The sequence below is a fragment of the Truncatella angustata genome (genome assembly GCF_020726525.1).
Source record: "Truncatella angustata strain MPI-SDFR-AT-0073 chromosome Unknown BKA67scaffold_7, whole genome shotgun sequence".
Classification (NCBI taxonomy): domain Eukaryota; kingdom Fungi; phylum Ascomycota; class Sordariomycetes; order Amphisphaeriales; family Sporocadaceae; genus Truncatella; species Truncatella angustata.
This window is the reverse complement of record NW_025763387.1, coordinates 184,518-199,212: the sequence shown is the minus strand read 5'-3', so window position 1 is coordinate 199,212 and position 14,695 is coordinate 184,518. Positions and strand designations below refer to the sequence as shown.

At 50.5% G+C, this 14,695-nt stretch overlaps 5 protein-coding genes across 5 annotated transcripts; 3 read left to right on the top strand and 2 right to left on the bottom strand.

Annotated features, from left to right (window-relative positions):
• Positions 1-838: 838 nt before the first annotated feature.
• Positions 839-1,501, top strand: BKA67DRAFT_538338 (uncharacterized protein; the record flags this gene model as incomplete). Its single annotated transcript, XM_046100454.1, has 1 exon — positions 839-1,501. One exon carries the CDS (start codon positions 839-841, stop codon positions 1,499-1,501), a length of 663 nt encoding a protein of 220 aa, XP_045954795.1.
• Positions 1,502-1,787: 286 nt separating this feature from the next.
• BKA67DRAFT_593960 (uncharacterized protein) lies at positions 1,788-7,093 on the bottom strand (the record flags this gene model as incomplete). The annotated part of the gene is made up of 9 exons (XM_046105002.1): positions 1,788-2,621; positions 2,692-2,832; positions 2,887-3,090; positions 3,834-4,848; positions 4,897-5,021; positions 5,075-5,209; positions 5,368-5,387; positions 5,440-6,937; positions 7,043-7,093. 9 exons carry the CDS (start codon positions 7,091-7,093, stop codon positions 1,788-1,790), a joined length of 4,023 nt encoding a protein of 1,340 aa, XP_045954794.1.
• Positions 7,094-10,430: 3,337 nt separating this feature from the next.
• On the top strand, positions 10,431-10,692 carry BKA67DRAFT_574276 (uncharacterized protein). Its single transcript, XM_046103413.1, has one exon. The coding sequence runs from the start codon at positions 10,449-10,451 to the stop codon at positions 10,617-10,619; it is 171 nt and encodes a 56-aa protein (XP_045954793.1). The 5' UTR covers positions 10,431-10,448; the 3' UTR covers positions 10,620-10,692.
• Positions 10,693-12,389, top strand: BKA67DRAFT_522734 (major facilitator superfamily domain-containing protein; the record flags this gene model as incomplete). Its single annotated transcript, XM_046098407.1, has 6 exons — positions 10,693-10,744; positions 10,801-11,146; positions 11,201-11,254; positions 11,303-11,964; positions 12,011-12,115; positions 12,175-12,389. The coding sequence occupies 6 exons, from the start codon at positions 10,693-10,695 to the stop codon at positions 12,387-12,389; spliced, it is 1,434 nt and encodes a 477-aa protein (XP_045954792.1).
• Positions 12,390-12,638: 249 nt separating this feature from the next.
• BKA67DRAFT_574272 (short chain dehydrogenase) lies at positions 12,639-13,723 on the bottom strand. The gene is made up of 3 exons (XM_046103412.1): positions 13,258-13,723; positions 12,920-13,185; positions 12,639-12,867 (listed from the first exon to the last, which is right to left on the bottom strand). The coding sequence occupies exons 1-3, from the start codon at positions 13,592-13,594 to the stop codon at positions 12,700-12,702; spliced, it is 771 nt and encodes a 256-aa protein (XP_045954791.1). The 5' UTR covers positions 13,595-13,723; the 3' UTR covers positions 12,639-12,699.
• Positions 13,724-14,695: the final 972 nt, after the last annotated feature.

Genomic DNA, 14,695 nt, shown 5'->3' with positions numbered 1-14,695 from the left:
TTCTGGGCGAGGGAAAGTCGCGGGGCATTGAAATTACCCCACCATCATGATCCGGAGACGTCATTTTCACAATAAGTCTTCGCGAACTACAATGCTTCCCATGATGCACCCCCGATCTATAAGGCCCTATCAATTAAAGTACTCATATTAAAGCTTGAGCATACATAGTGCGTGTTTAACTCAAAGTCTAATCCTTTGGATCCTGTGTTGGAGTACAGCCATTTCTCATTCATCGAACATCGTCAGCCTTTACCAACTTACGGGTTATAGTGATTGAACGTATTGTGTGCGGATACAGTTTAGAGGTGTCAAGAAAAGCGTAATTCTCATTTCCCAACAGAACTAAAGTTACATAACTCCAAGGATAACAGCCCTCCTTTGAACAGATAGGTTTCAGGCTTTACCGGAGGATGAGGATAGTCTCAGCTCCTCGCTGGCCCCAAAATACCTTACCCAGCCCACTGTCGCGTGGGGAGAAAGGGCAGGTAACTATTCATCATTTCACGCCGGGTACCTGTCGCTCGACGTTGGTTTCTATCGAGATCATTCTAGGCTATCCCCGGAAGCACCATGCCTGCAAACCAAGCCGTTTTTGTGGAGGGGACCGTTGAAACCTGGCATCATGGGTCCTGAAAACAGGAAATACCGGGATGCCGTGACGTCACACCCGACCCGGCCTCGTACAGCCGAGTTTACCTTTATACTCAACATCCACCTACCATTGCGTGAGAATTGGATTTTCAAGAGATTCAATATCATCGAGCAAGCGTAAAGTCTAGCATACCAACCTTTCAAGCCGAGCATAAGCTATCTCATAACCAAACCGCCACAAATAATCATGCCTCACCCATTTGATCCTCAAGACATCCCCATTGATGAGGATTCTGAGGTGAACCCGACCAAGATCTTTTACCTCAAGGGCACAATCCACTTCAAAAACGAGGCGCAAGTCATAGACCTCACAGACAAGATCAAGCGACCATTTGACGACTTCTCGCAAAAATGGATGCGGGAAGTGGGCAAGGCGCTGGAGGAGGTGAAGGACGACCCGCCCAAGTACAGCCTGAACAGCTCCGGCAGCATGATGCGCACCATCAAGAGCATCGTGGACCAGCAGGGGGAGAAGGTGTGCGACCTGAACATGACCTTCGTGTCGTTCGACAACTCGTCCGTGCGCTTTCCGCCCGGCTCGAAGCACTGCCGGCACGAGATCGAGCTGTACCCCGTCGGCGAGGGCGGCACCATCAAGAACGGCGGCAAGGCCGACAGGCACGAGTGCTTCATCCGGCACAGCGTCCCGTACTTCTGGGATCTGACCGGCGAGCAGCAGGGCGTTCTGCACAAGGCGCTCAACCAGAAGCGCGTCGAGGTCGGTATGGTTGCGGGTTACGGATGGGGCAAGGATGCAGTTTTGGTGTTTGACGACAAGGAGGTTGACGAGGTGGTCGCCATGGCGACTTGTATCATCATGCTGAACGGAAAGGATGCTATTGACTATTAGACTGGGTTTACCACGATTGCATGATTATGAGGTTTATGGGAGTTAAAAGGGCATCGGAGTGGTATTGGGCTTGTACTTTGAAATTTAATATATCACACTCGGAGAGAATATTTCTAATTGACATGGATTTGCTCTATTATCTCAGCAACTCGAGTCAGCGTACGTGTAAATACTGGGAACAATAGCCTGACGCTTGAAACATCGCTCCATCTATCCATTGGCTTCCCAACTCCGTCTTCAAGCTCAGATCTAAAAGTCACAATTCGGTGCAGCCGAAGCTCTCTGTTCAGTCCTTCATCCCCCAAAACTCATGGATGGCCTGCAGCACCTCTCGGGAATTCGTGAACGGCATGTTATGACCACCTGGTACTATCCGCCAGAACACGTTCTCTTCCCCGCCCATCAACGGCAACGCGTCCTCCTTGTAGTCGCCCTTTTGGACGAGGTCGTCGTTCTTGCCGATGATGACAGCCGTGGTGCCTGGTTTCCGCTTCGCAAGCTCCCGCCAGTAGCCGTGCTGCCCGAGCAGCGGCCCGTAGCGGATTGTCGACATGAACGACGGCACGAACCCAGCATGCTCATCGAGCATCCAGCGGACGTAGGACGCGATCTTGGCCTCCACGGGGCTGACAGACGTGGTTGCGTCGTCGTCCTCGCCGTCGGGGTCGACGGCCTCCTGCACGGCGGCGTCGACGTAGCCCTCTTTGCCCCCGCCCAGGGGGTCCAGCGACCCCTCCGGCGCGGCGGCGCTGCTCGCCCTGCGCTTCTTGGCCACCGCGCCGGCGATCGGCGTCCGCAGGCGCTTCCTGGTCAGGAACTCCAGCAGGCGCTCGGGGACGACCCCGGACGTGAACACGAGCCTGCTGGCGCGGCCGATGTTCTCGGCCCTGATCAGGCCGGCCGGCGCGAGCAGCACGAGCGACTCGACGAGGTGCGGGAAGGTCGCGGCGAAGTTGACCGCGATGCCGCCGCCGAGCGAGTACCCGACGATGCTCATGGCGTTGCTGCCGGTCCACGCTAGAGGCGATGATGCAAGCACCAGCAGGATCTGGGTGACGAAGAGACGGGTGTCGGAGGGTAGGTCGCCGACGCCATCGCTGAAGCCGCGGCCGAAGAGGTCCTTTGTTTGGGCGTAGAAGATCAGTACTTCGCGAGAACGAGAACAAGGAGAGTTAGGGGGCGCGACGAACGAAAAGCATGACCCTGCAGCCTTTGGACGCCAGGTCCAGGGCAATGTCATTCAAAGTCATGCAAGATGTGCTTATGCCATGGAGAAATAACACCTTGCGTCCATCTTCTGGGCCGAACTCGTAGACTCGGATGTTGCCGTACTTTGCGAACGATCAGTATCATGCTTCGGAGAATATGAGGGGGAGGAACCTCACCGGGGTGACCACATCGCGGGCTCCAGGGAAGTGGTTGGGTTGGTACGGCACTTGAGCTAATTCCTCTTTGGAAAGCTTCGGAATAGTGGTTGTCAGAGGCCCAGCAAGAATGGGCTGGCGCCGGGGGTTCAACGCCCATCGGGTCACAGCAAAAAGCGTGATGGTTGATACAACAGTTGTGACTATGATGGCAACGGTGCTTGTCTCTGCAGGGCTAGAGCAGATTTCGGCGGGAACTGCCATGGTTCCGTTTATGGCAGTTATAAATCAGCAGTGTAGAGGTCTGGTAGGTCTGGATACTAAATAGCGTGAGAAATCACTTATTTCAGTTACGATATATATCCTAGTTTTGCTAATCGTGCATATGGAGTACCAGTGACTGAGAAACCAGTTTTAGAGTCTGTTTATGTTGGTGCGCTGTGGTTCCACAGCGTGGGCCGTGTCGCTGAATCACCCATGCCCCACGTGGGTTGGGGTAGTGGTTAATGGCCTTTTAAGATCCAATATATCCAGTCAGCGCGAAGATACCAGACTGCGTGCCTGCCCCTCCACAGCACCTCGCATCTTGTCTATTAGAAAGGAAAGTGAAGTAGAGGAGAGACTGCTCTTGGCAATGGCTTGTTGGCGAAATGAGACACCTTTGTGGTTTCGTGCCGCGAGGTTAACAAGTTTAGCTGTTTCAGAGGTTGAGCATGCGTAAGGAATAGTATCTACACATTGTTATGTTGAACCACACCACGATGAGATAGCATATGATCAGTTACAAATACCAACGTTCGCAGAACTAGATTTGGTATACCGAAATGCGCAAAATGCTTGGGAAATACTAAAGCAAATGGTATCATTGCCAGCCCTATGCCCGTCCTTTTTTTTTCTTCCTCTTCATATGACGCCGTTCAAATAACCCTTATTTAGACCATTACCATGTTGATTCATCCCAGACCCACCGCCCAAGCTGCGCCTCCCAGCTGTTTGAGGAGACCACAGAGATTTTCAACGATAGGTGGCGGAAGATCACCCTTCGTGTAGTTACCTCTGAAAATGCCCTCCACGATCTCCATGCACGCCTTCGGCTCCTCCAGACACTCAATCCTTTGATCGTCTTTTGTTCTGATACTTGGACGCCCCTGGCCGAAACCGATGTATCGTTGTACTTGATTCGACTCCAGACCATCGACAAGTACAGTACTTTGGTGCTCGTTTGGGGTTGACTGGTGTTTTGACACCTTTGCCACGACCCCAAATGACCACAATGCTAGCGCTGCTTGAAAGATGGCAACTGCATAGAAATTCTTCAAATGTCCGCTTGGGAAAAGCTTCGCTTGCCGTAAGACTTGTCCTGCATGCCATACAGCCCGACGCGCATCTGGGCTTTCCGACCACTGTTGTAGAAGTGGATACACTCGGCGAGCCTGTTCTTCCCCCTCTTTGCCTGCGAACAGTTGTAGGTCATCCATGGAAACATGCAGGTTCATCATAAGCAGATTCAGAAGCAGGCTCTCTTGAGCTGAAAGTGAAGCGTGCCAGTCCGACGTTACAACTTGGAAGGTTTGGAGAGACTTCCATAGCTCTTGGTGACGTCCACTCAATATCAGGTGTGGCCCTGCCTGGTAGCTGCTCGCAAATGAGTTTGAACGATGTACCGCACTCAGTTGTCGCCATTCTAGGATAAGATTCCAAAAGCAATGTAAGTAGATGGAGATTGCATATTGCGCATCCAATCTTTGGTAGTTTGTGGTAAGTAAGTTGACATCACGAATCAAGTCCGGCAATGAAGGCGGCCTCCGGCTTTCACCTGCTGATCTTGCGAGAAAATGTCGTTTCCACTCCGTAGCGGTTCTGGCAAACCATAATTCCTTCGCCTCTGGCAAAGGGAGAGTTAGTTCCGAGTACGATATTGTCGGAGGCGCAAGCGTCGTCATTGATGCCTCGGCATCTCTCAGATAGCAATGAAATACAAGTCTTTTTGGGTCAGCAAGCGAGTAATATGCACCGGGGATCAACACCTACCTCTTCCAACTCTCTGCCTCGTACCACCGGCGCCATTTGTCTTCAAGAGCTTCTCCCTCGTCGGCGGCATTGACGGCAATCAACGGATAAGACGATCGCTGAAATTTACCTCGGTATCTCATCATCTTTATGTTTTGTCAGTGCAACATTCATGAATAGTGATGAAGGTGTAACATACAGTGATGGGCACCAGAAGATGGCACTCGGCGATTTCCATCTTGCGTCGATTACCACTCCATAAACCAATGTCTTGTACCAGCACAAGCGTCTGCACGAGGCCAAGATTTTGCGTTCTGTTGTTGTTTTCTTCAAACTATGCGAAAATGTCAGCGATGCTTACTAACGAACGGCCACCCTAACCAGTTGCCGCAGTCGCACTCCCATGCTGGCAACAAACTGGTTGACTTCAAACTAACGGTTGGATAGAGACAGGATGGTGTAGACAGCTGAGGATATTACCAGGACACCTACTCTATTTGGAATAGCAATACCTACTACATGTTAGATCAATAGGCTTGAGATGTGGAGGTCATATATACTCACGCATAGCTTCTTGCACCGCAAATCCAAACTTCCTCAACGTTGCCACGGGTGTAAGTACAGCACCGGCTGCGGATACAATACCAAGCCATTCTGGCCATTGATTGTTGAGATTGAATGTGCCCCAATGTATCCAACAACTAACTGAACAGAGATGAGCTGCGAAATAGATGTGCGCTAAGGTATCCATTACGTCCGTCGACGGGAACGATGAAGCGACACGGAGTCTCATGGCATCAGTCTTCACTGTCTGCAAGACAATACTGAGTATTTTGTCCCGACTTGCTGCATCAAGCCTTTCCTTGATTACGCGATCCATCTCTTTTTGGCTTTCCTGAAAACGCTGACTGGCTGCATCGCGATGCGGAATTGGCAGATTCCCGTACTCGGCATAGACCGAGTCCCTGTCAGCGGGTATCCAGCGCCACGGGGAGTTGGTCCATATCTTGACAAGATTCTGTCTCATTGACGACATATCCACAGTAGAGTCGTCCGTCTGTGGTGTGGCTGCTTGGGTGACGGTTTGGCCGTTCTTCATCTCATCCAGGTTCCAATGGTCCAGTAGTCCAAAATCCATGTCCGTGAGCTCATAATTCATATCGTCACAGAAATCCAGCACGGCTAGACCTTGGGCTTCCTCGGGTCGAGTTGTATTGAGGGACCCGTCGTACAAAACATCCCTCAAAAAGTCTGTGAACGGCATCCTTGTCATGTCAACCATGCCGGCGGCGTTGGCATATGGCGGATTGGCGAATGACTGTATCTGACCAACCGATTCCATCATAGTCTCGGGAGTTGGTGCCTGGCCCGGAACATGGACTTCTTCTGGCTTTACAGAAATGCTGCCAGAACCTGAAGGGCTAGCAGTCGTGACATGGTCCTGATAGCTCGCTTGGCCAACCTCGTCTCCATTCGAGTGCGCTTGTGACAAGTGAAGAAGATGCATGGCAGCAGCGGAGCCGGCTTCGTTCGAGTTGTATTCACAAGTCAAGTTGCGATTGCGACATCGAGTGCAGGGCTTAACCTCCTCGCACTTGACACGAGCTGCTGCGCAAGCTTTACAGGCATGAGACACACGGCCCGCGTTGGGGTGTGTGTCGGTCCGCCGACGCTTTTTGTTGGGATCGCCATCGTTGTCATGATTCGCAGCATGCCGCTTCAGCAGGTCGGCTCGGGCGAAGGCTTTACCGCAAACCTGGCAGAAGAATCGCTTGCCCAAGGTGTGGGTTTGTATGTGTCGAGCGAGGTGCTCTGGGCGTGAATACCTTTTCTGACAGTCGGCGCACTGGTATAGGCTCTGCGTCAGCAAATGGCTACGTCCTGCTGGAGTCTGAGGCCCCAAGCCGCCGGGAGACAAGTTCTGCGGGTTGGGTAGCGGCGTAGTCGGCTGTGGTGGTGGTATCGGATGCGAAGTGGGCGGAAGCAGAGGGGGTGGAGGAGCTGAAGAGTAAGGACTGCCTATATGACCCAAGGGCACATGTTGCTGCTGTTGCTGCTGTTGCTGTTGTTGTTGTTGATGATGATGAAGGTGTAGGGGTGGAACAGAAGTGCCGTTTGGTGCAGCTATTGTGTAGTTTGTGTCCGACCCAGTGGGCAATTGGTGGACTTCGGGACCGGCATTCGCATGGAGAAGATGGCTCAACGAATTGGTTGACATTATTGGAGCTCGAGGACAACCCGGATCCAGACGGACGGGACCATGCCAACTAGGCTTGATCCGCTATGGGCACAGTGAATCCTGCAAAAGGTCTTAGATTTTGATGTTCAGGGTGAACCCGAAGTGGGTGAGTGCTTCACGGAAGGGGAAGTGGAAAACATGGAATGGTTTCGGGGCGGTGGGAGCTGTCTCTCGCGCCCGGGCGGTATTTGTTATTGTAGGTTAGATCACTCGCTACCATGTGGTTCCAGCTTACAGCGCTTCTGCCCGATAGATGGCTGGCCCAGGGTTTTCTTCAACGACGACGTATCTTTAGCAAAGATTTGGGGTCTTTTGCGTGAGTCGCAAATGAACTCGTGGTACCCCCTAGAGTTTGATAGAGCGAAGCAAGACTCATTTGATAATGTGTTATGCGTGTAAGGTCAAGGTCAGTATGCCAGGGGTCCGAGGGCCATTATCTAGTACAGTAGCTGTGGCCTCAATTGAAGGGTCAAGAAAGTGTCATGTCCATCGATGTATGCATGCTGACCTAGGTTAGTGGATTCGCGGGGGAGGCTTGAGAAACAGTCTAAGAGTCACTGTTCACGGATGGAAGAGATTGCCGGGTGATCGCTGAGATCAGCAGCGAACGAGCTTAATTTCCTAGTTTCCAGGTTTCCAATACCCATAGCTTCTAGCTTGTCTTCCGCATCACAATTTCGGCGCTATTGTTTACACGTACATGGTAAAGATTCTTTGGTGCAAAGTCTAAGAAAACAAACTTCCATCTCATTAATTGGACGGAGACGGCTTGCCTAACAAAGCTTTGCGCATTTGACTGCCGTGTAGGCCTCTGCAACACCCAAGTTATTTGCTCCTTTGGTAACAAGACATATGATGAACATGGAAATGGAAGGTGGAATAAAGGTCATCTTTGCCATGACGCGGCCTTATCCCTGCAGCTGCAAAGCTGCGACTTCAAGACTGGGTCACGCACACTGCCAAGTCTCCCAATGCTAGTGCTGAGGCCCTCTGAACACGTCCTTAGTGTGTGGCTGTTGGCTGCGCTGAACAAATACCAGGAGACGAAACCAGAGTGAGGGCAGAGTAAACGTGTTAAATACGAGAACTATGACAGGACCACTCTTCTTAACGCTCCATGTTCATGACCCAACACACCTGCACGAGATATCTTCTAACCCATACTTTGAACATGATTCAGTGTGAGGTTGCCATGAAACCGGAGCTCGTCTCTTCTCCCCAGCGAAGCCCATTCGCATATGATTGTTACAGACACGGCCGCCCGCATATTGAAGTTACACCCCATACTACACTGCAGTTTTGACGATTTGATCAAACTAGTCGTAAGAGAATCATGCGTATTATGCTCTGGTATTTGATGCTCAACTCAAATCGTTAGGTACTGCCGGTGCTTTTACGAGTTCAGAAATCTAGTTTTGCCCAGGCGGCGGGAAGCCCGACTGCGCGGCTGGAAGACTTGATCGTTTTTCACCGGTACTGAGCTTCACCGGTACTGAATCTTGAACTTGGAGGATATGAGTATGGATCATGGTGAGACGGACCGATCAAGTTGGGGTTCTAATTGGCAATTAAACCACGGCGTCGTTCTCTACTCTTCCCAAAGCTCATTTGTGACCTTTATGAGTCTACATAGATCACTATCCCACTTTTTATGGCTATAGATCAGATCTGACCTCGCTAAATGGATACTACATATGTGTGCCTCTACTGAGGACTGGTTTATCATCAAAGGAGGTCAAAACGAAATACTCCCAACCTTGGAGCACTAACGTATGCAAGAAAGAGTATCGGAACTAGAGTAAGTCTACGAAGAAGCATATGTCAACAATGTGCGATGTGAGATGCAGGTTAACCAAATCCGGGTGTGCTTGCAATGGAGACTACCAAGGATAGCTCTCGGTCAATTTGCATCTCATGGTCTCCTCTGTGCATGAGGAGTGGCCCGGAAAGTGGAGGCTGCGGACCCATGTTTCGAACGCCGAGTTCTGGCTGAATAAAATGCATGTCATAACTTCTAGTCCATGCTCTGCACAATGATATGATATGCAAGTCGCACAATCAGGATGCCTGCTCTAAGTCTCAGGCCGCTGGATGAGTAGCTGTCTAGTCTGTGACAGGATTGAACAATCATTTCCCAATCTTTGTCTTCATCAATCCTCATGGATGTCGCTGACATGGCTCTAATTTCCTTGGACAAGTTTTTGTCATCTGTAGTCGGTCGGATAGAGTGGAGGTGGTGTACCCGACGACCCCAGATTTCACTATCCTCCGCTAATTCAGCCTTGGATTCTAATTACATGGTACTGTGTACCGTGTACACAAGTTAGCGTCCTACTTAGCAAAGCTAGCAAATCTTGTGAGAGCCCGCCCATCTCCCATGCGTGTCCCATGCGTATCGTCAATCAATGCTCTCTCGGAAGCAGCCACCCAATCCAAATTTATTATCCAGCAACTTCTACGCCTCTGTATTCCCGTACACAGTAGCGTCCTGAGAGCTAGATCCTTGTGCAAGCAAGCAGGGGGCGGATATCATGGATGCTTCTTCCACTAAATGCAACATCATTATCGACAAGGTTTGCCAGAAACATCGACCAATGGCCCAATAGATCTTACCGCAGAACAAGACTTTTTCAGTAGCTCTCCGTCCCATGCCAGATCTTTGTGTCACAATATCTCGACCCTCTCCTTGGAGCTCATCGTGGACTCAACGCAGTCTATGTTACAGCGCCAACCAGATGGTCCAATTACGACCGACGGGTACTTGACGATTAGGGTCTGCTGCTTACACTGCTACATGACCTACAAGGCATAAAAGGTCTCGCATAACCCATCCATCTGGTGTGGGTGCTACAGCTTCAAACTGAGCTTCAAGCCACACGCTCATGTCATGGTTCCCGGGGTCGGCTCGCGTCACTTTACAGAGAACCAACACCAGGCCGACTGCATTATTACAACCAGCGTTCGTCTCCCCGCAATCTTGTAGGGACTAATAACATTGACTGTCCTCCACGTGGTTAAGTCATGAAAATAGTTCAAGAACTGCACCTACTCAGTTAGTGCCCAGGTTTTCTGCTGCTTCAACACTGTAGCAGATCTCCCGAGATTGCAAGAACTACAGAACTCCAGAAACTCCCTTCCGGCCCCCCACATACCCGTGTACAGCTTTCTGATCTTGTACATATACTTTCACACAAGTCATAGGTATTACACGTTCCCCAGATTACCCCAGATTACCCCATATTCCTTCTACTCTTTGCAGATCCACACAAGTTTCGGACGGACTCCCACACTGTTCATCCACTGACACGTTGCGATTATAGTCAAAACTATCACCATGGACGGCAAGGGCGTGACAACGGCGACAGGCACGGATAAGGCAGAGTCTGTAGCAGACGATGTAAGGTTGAGGACTCTTGGAACGGTGCGGCTGCGACATCACGAGACCAACGAGATCATCCTGATTCCTACACCCTCCAATGATCCAAACGATCCCCTTAACTGGTAATATACACACCGCGCTAAGATTGAAGATCACGCCTTGTTAACGATGAACTAGGTCCAAGGCCTACAAGTATTACATGGCCACTGTCATCTGTTTGGCCATGTTGATGTGCAACTTCCTTGCTGCAGGTATGACGCGAACCCCAGCCACCATGATCATTAGATAGATACTAAGAAAATCCCAGGGCCTACGATTGCTATCGTGTCGACCGCTATGGATTTCTTTCCAACAGAACCCGTCCCTACTGCCATCAGCAAAGTGGCGTATTTCTTTACAACGACAGCTTTGTTACAGGGAACGAGCAATTTTGTCTGGGTGCCCCTTATGAATAAATTCGGACGCCGACCAATATATATCACCAGCTACGCACTGTACTTTGCCTGCACTGTATGGCTGATCTTCGAGAAAGGTTATGGGGGGTTCCTCGCAGGGCGTATCCTCATCGGCGTTGGCGCTGGTGCCGCTGAAACCATTGCTCCCGTGTCAATTGCCGATGTCTTCTTCCTGCATGAGCGTGGTTTCGTCATGTCGTAAGTATAGTTTCAACTTGTGTCACCAAAATAGGTGTTTTAACGGTTTTACAGCATGTACACCTGTTTTCTTTCGATAGGAGTGGCCCTTGGTATTTTCGTGGACGGGTAAGTTCTTCGATAGTCACAAGCAATGGCAAGTCTGACCCATGGTAGTTTCATCGTCCTTCACAATGATTGGCGGGTTATTTACCAAGTTGCCGCTGGTCTTATTGGTTTTGTTCTCGTCTTGGCCTTTTTTACGTTTCCAGAGACGGCATATATCCGATCTATACCATCAGTACGTGTTGCTGAGAGCACTACGTCAGATAAGGTACAAACTTCCAACTCGGATATCGAGTCTACGTCGGCACCGCGGCTGCAGAGAGAAACATATTTGCAAAGCCTCAAAATTTTCCACAGGGTGTGGACGGAGGAGAGTTTGTTTAAGATGTTTGTGCGGCCTATTGGCCTAATTCTTTTACCACCCGTACTTTGGGCTGCTCTTGTGCAATCTGTCACCATTGGCTTTGTGGTCGCCGTTACATCCAATGTGGCATCTGCATATCAAACAGCATATGGATTCGAGCCCTGGCAGATCGGTCTCTGCTTCCTCGCGGCCGTGATAGGCTCGTTACTTGGTATACCTGCTGGAGGCACGTTGGCTGACATGGTCGCGGATTGGTTCACTAAGCGCAATGGGGGTATAAGAGACCCTGAGATGCGTCTTCCTGCTATGACCCTTTGCCTTATAACAACGCCCCTTTCATTGGTTCTATATGGTGTGGGAATTGAGAAGCAATTGCACTGGATCTGTCCCACTATTGGGCTTGGTCTACGTAAGTTTATTGTGACACGACAGTATACAAATGCTAACAAAGCTAGTCAACTTCTCCATCTCCCAAGGCACCAACGTCTGTCTCGTCTATGTCATTGATGCATATCGGCCAGTCGCTGGTGAGATTACGCTTGCAGTCATGGGCTTCAAATGTAGGTAGAGCCCAACACTCCACAGCAAAACATAATAACACAAGCTTACGGTCATACAGCAATGTTTGGGTTTCTCCTTTCCTTCTACACCAATCCTTGGGTCGAGCAGTCGGGTTATCTGAATGCGTATGGCGCCATGGCCGGAATTGCTGCTGCCGTTTTATTGATGTGGATTCCTCTCTATATATGGGGTAAGGCTATCCGTCACACTACTTGGCACTGGCCTCTGCTATCTTACATTCATTGGGATGATGATAGAGAAGTGGGCGAGTAAATAGCCGAGAGGGGAACGGGATGGTTGAAGGCAATTTATATGGATCAACGGTTGGCCATAGCAAAATGTATTTCTCTCAATGCAATTAATGTCAAAATCGGGTTTACAATGCTCCGTCGCCATGTTATGCTCTGATACGTAACAGGAATTGATCATTTCAAACGAGGGACTTACGCCGTGGGAAAGCTGGTTCGTAAGACTTGATTTACGATTAGAGACACATACATGAGTCATCGCGATGTGAATTTTGGTTTCAAGAGAATAAGCACATCTGGTTATCTATTTGCTATCATCCAAATCGCGATGCTCGTTATAAGCTGTATCCAGAATCGACAATGGCATTCGTGCCCGTCTGACTTCGACTCTTGGCGAATGTGAGGACCTGTTCCGCAACATCATCGACCGTAGGCAGACGCTTCAGCTTCGTCCTTTGTGCGTACGCCTCCTTCGCCTCATCAGAAAACTGATCACTCCATTCCTAAAGTACATTCAGCCACGATTGTAATATTTCACCCGTCAGGCGAGCTCACCGTAAGTAGCAATCCAGGGGAAACACTGTTTACCCTGACCCTGGGAGCTGCCATTTGAGCCAACCCCTTCACTAGATGAATCTGGGCCGCCTTGGTGACTGAATAAGCCAAGGAGCTGCCGCTGTGGTTGACGCCGGCTACAGACGCTGTGGTGACAAAAGTCCCCTCTGCCTCATCGAGATGCTCCCGAGCTGCGTGCATCAACCATAGATGCGATTTGACGTTCATGTTGAAACATCTGTCCCAATCATCCTCAAGCACATTATCTGCTCACCAGCAGCAACAATTCAGCGTCACGTTTTTGATACAATCTATCAATAAGGATCGGGGAGTCATACCGTCAATACTCGTCATATCTCTAATTCTAGTCCATCCGCCGTTAGAAAATACCACATCCAATCGGCCCATCCTGTGGACAGATTCGTCGACTAGTCGCTTGATATCTTCGCGCTTCGTCAGATCAGCTTGGATCGCGGCAAACGCACTGCCATGCTCTGTCGGCGGTAGCGTTGTGAGGGTCTTGAACTCGAGCAGCAGCCTATCAGCCCGCTCGGCATTACTGCTGTAGTTCACGACAACCCGGTACCCGTTCTTGCAGAAAAGCCGTGCGGTGGCCGCGCCCAGGCCTGCACTGCCAGCGCTGACCAGTACAACGGGGATTGCTTTCGAAGCCATATTCAAAAGACTCTCCTACATACAGACCGCCGTCCTCAGTGTTGAACGTTCATCAGCTACATCAAGTACACCAGGTATCAGTACATACGACAGGCAGGGTTGGGGAACTCATAGGGGGGGATGGTCATTGGGGTTGGACCAGTGCGGAGGCGGCTGGGCGGGGAGCTATCATGCTGTATCGCATCCCGGGGTTGCAGCGAGCCAATGATCGCCGCGCGGGGCATCCAATAGCATTGTGTCGGCGGGAAGCATTTCGGGTAATATGACCGCCCACATTCCATAGGCTTTGCAGTATGAGCCGATCGAGCGGCCGATCAATGCAGGGGCAGCTTTGGTTGGTGAGAGACTTTGCCAGAAGCCTGTGCTGTACAGCTTGGAGTCGGACAGAATTGTGTCGGGTGCTACAAGATGGCTTCACGATATAATAGTACGGCGTCAGAGGTGAGCAATAGTAAACGATACTTGTAAAACATGAAGAGGAGAGTGCATCTTTCATTTAGATATCGTCTTATCAGGCAGGAGAGATATCATATCTCCTTCCATGCAGAGCTTCAATCAGCAATGCTCAAGTGCCTGCTCACAGCGCACAAGTCTGGGCCGATGCAAAGCCCTGCAAAGACTGGATGGCCACTGCCGCACCACCAATGAGTGTAGGATGAACCTGCGGTCAGCGCTATGTAAGAATTTTCACCAATCGGAAATTGTCGGTTTTAGTGAGGGTAGTGTTACTCCTTGTTCGTAGGCACTCTCGTATATACGAAATTGTCGGCATTCGATTCGTATGGGTATTGTGTCTCGGCACGAAAATACATGTAGCAACGAGTATATTGGCGTTGCTATGCGTAGCACGTCCCGTGGCCTAGTGTGGCAGCTGCGGGACCCCACCTCGGAACCTCTGTCCTTGGCTGTCCGTAACTTGTAAGCAGCACTTACGAGCCCCCATCAACGCCCACAACGGTCCGACAGTGGACGACTTGTGTGTCAGTGCCCATCTACCTTGGGGTTGGCGATATGTCAGGACCGTAGAATTGTATCAAAGACTAGCCTTCAGGTGGAATCGGTCGGAAGCGATTATGATTTGGCTGGAGCGGTGGAACTTCT

Coding starts and splice junctions, on each gene's coding strand:
- BKA67DRAFT_574276 (XM_046103413.1), top strand. CDS start 10,449: ATGGACGGCAAGGGCGTGACAACGGCGACAGGCACGGATAAGGCAGAG.
- BKA67DRAFT_574272 (XM_046103412.1), bottom strand. CDS start 13,594: ATGGCTTCGAAAGCAATCCCCGTTGTACTGGTCAGCGCTGGCAGTGCA. Junction 13,186..13,257: donor AGATATGACGAGTATTGACG/GTATGACTCCCC, acceptor GCTGGTGAGCAG/ATAATGTGCTTGAGGATGAT. Junction 12,868..12,919: donor CCCCTGGATTGCTACTTACG/GTGAGCTCGCCT, acceptor AATGTACTTTAG/GAATGGAGTGATCAGTTTTC.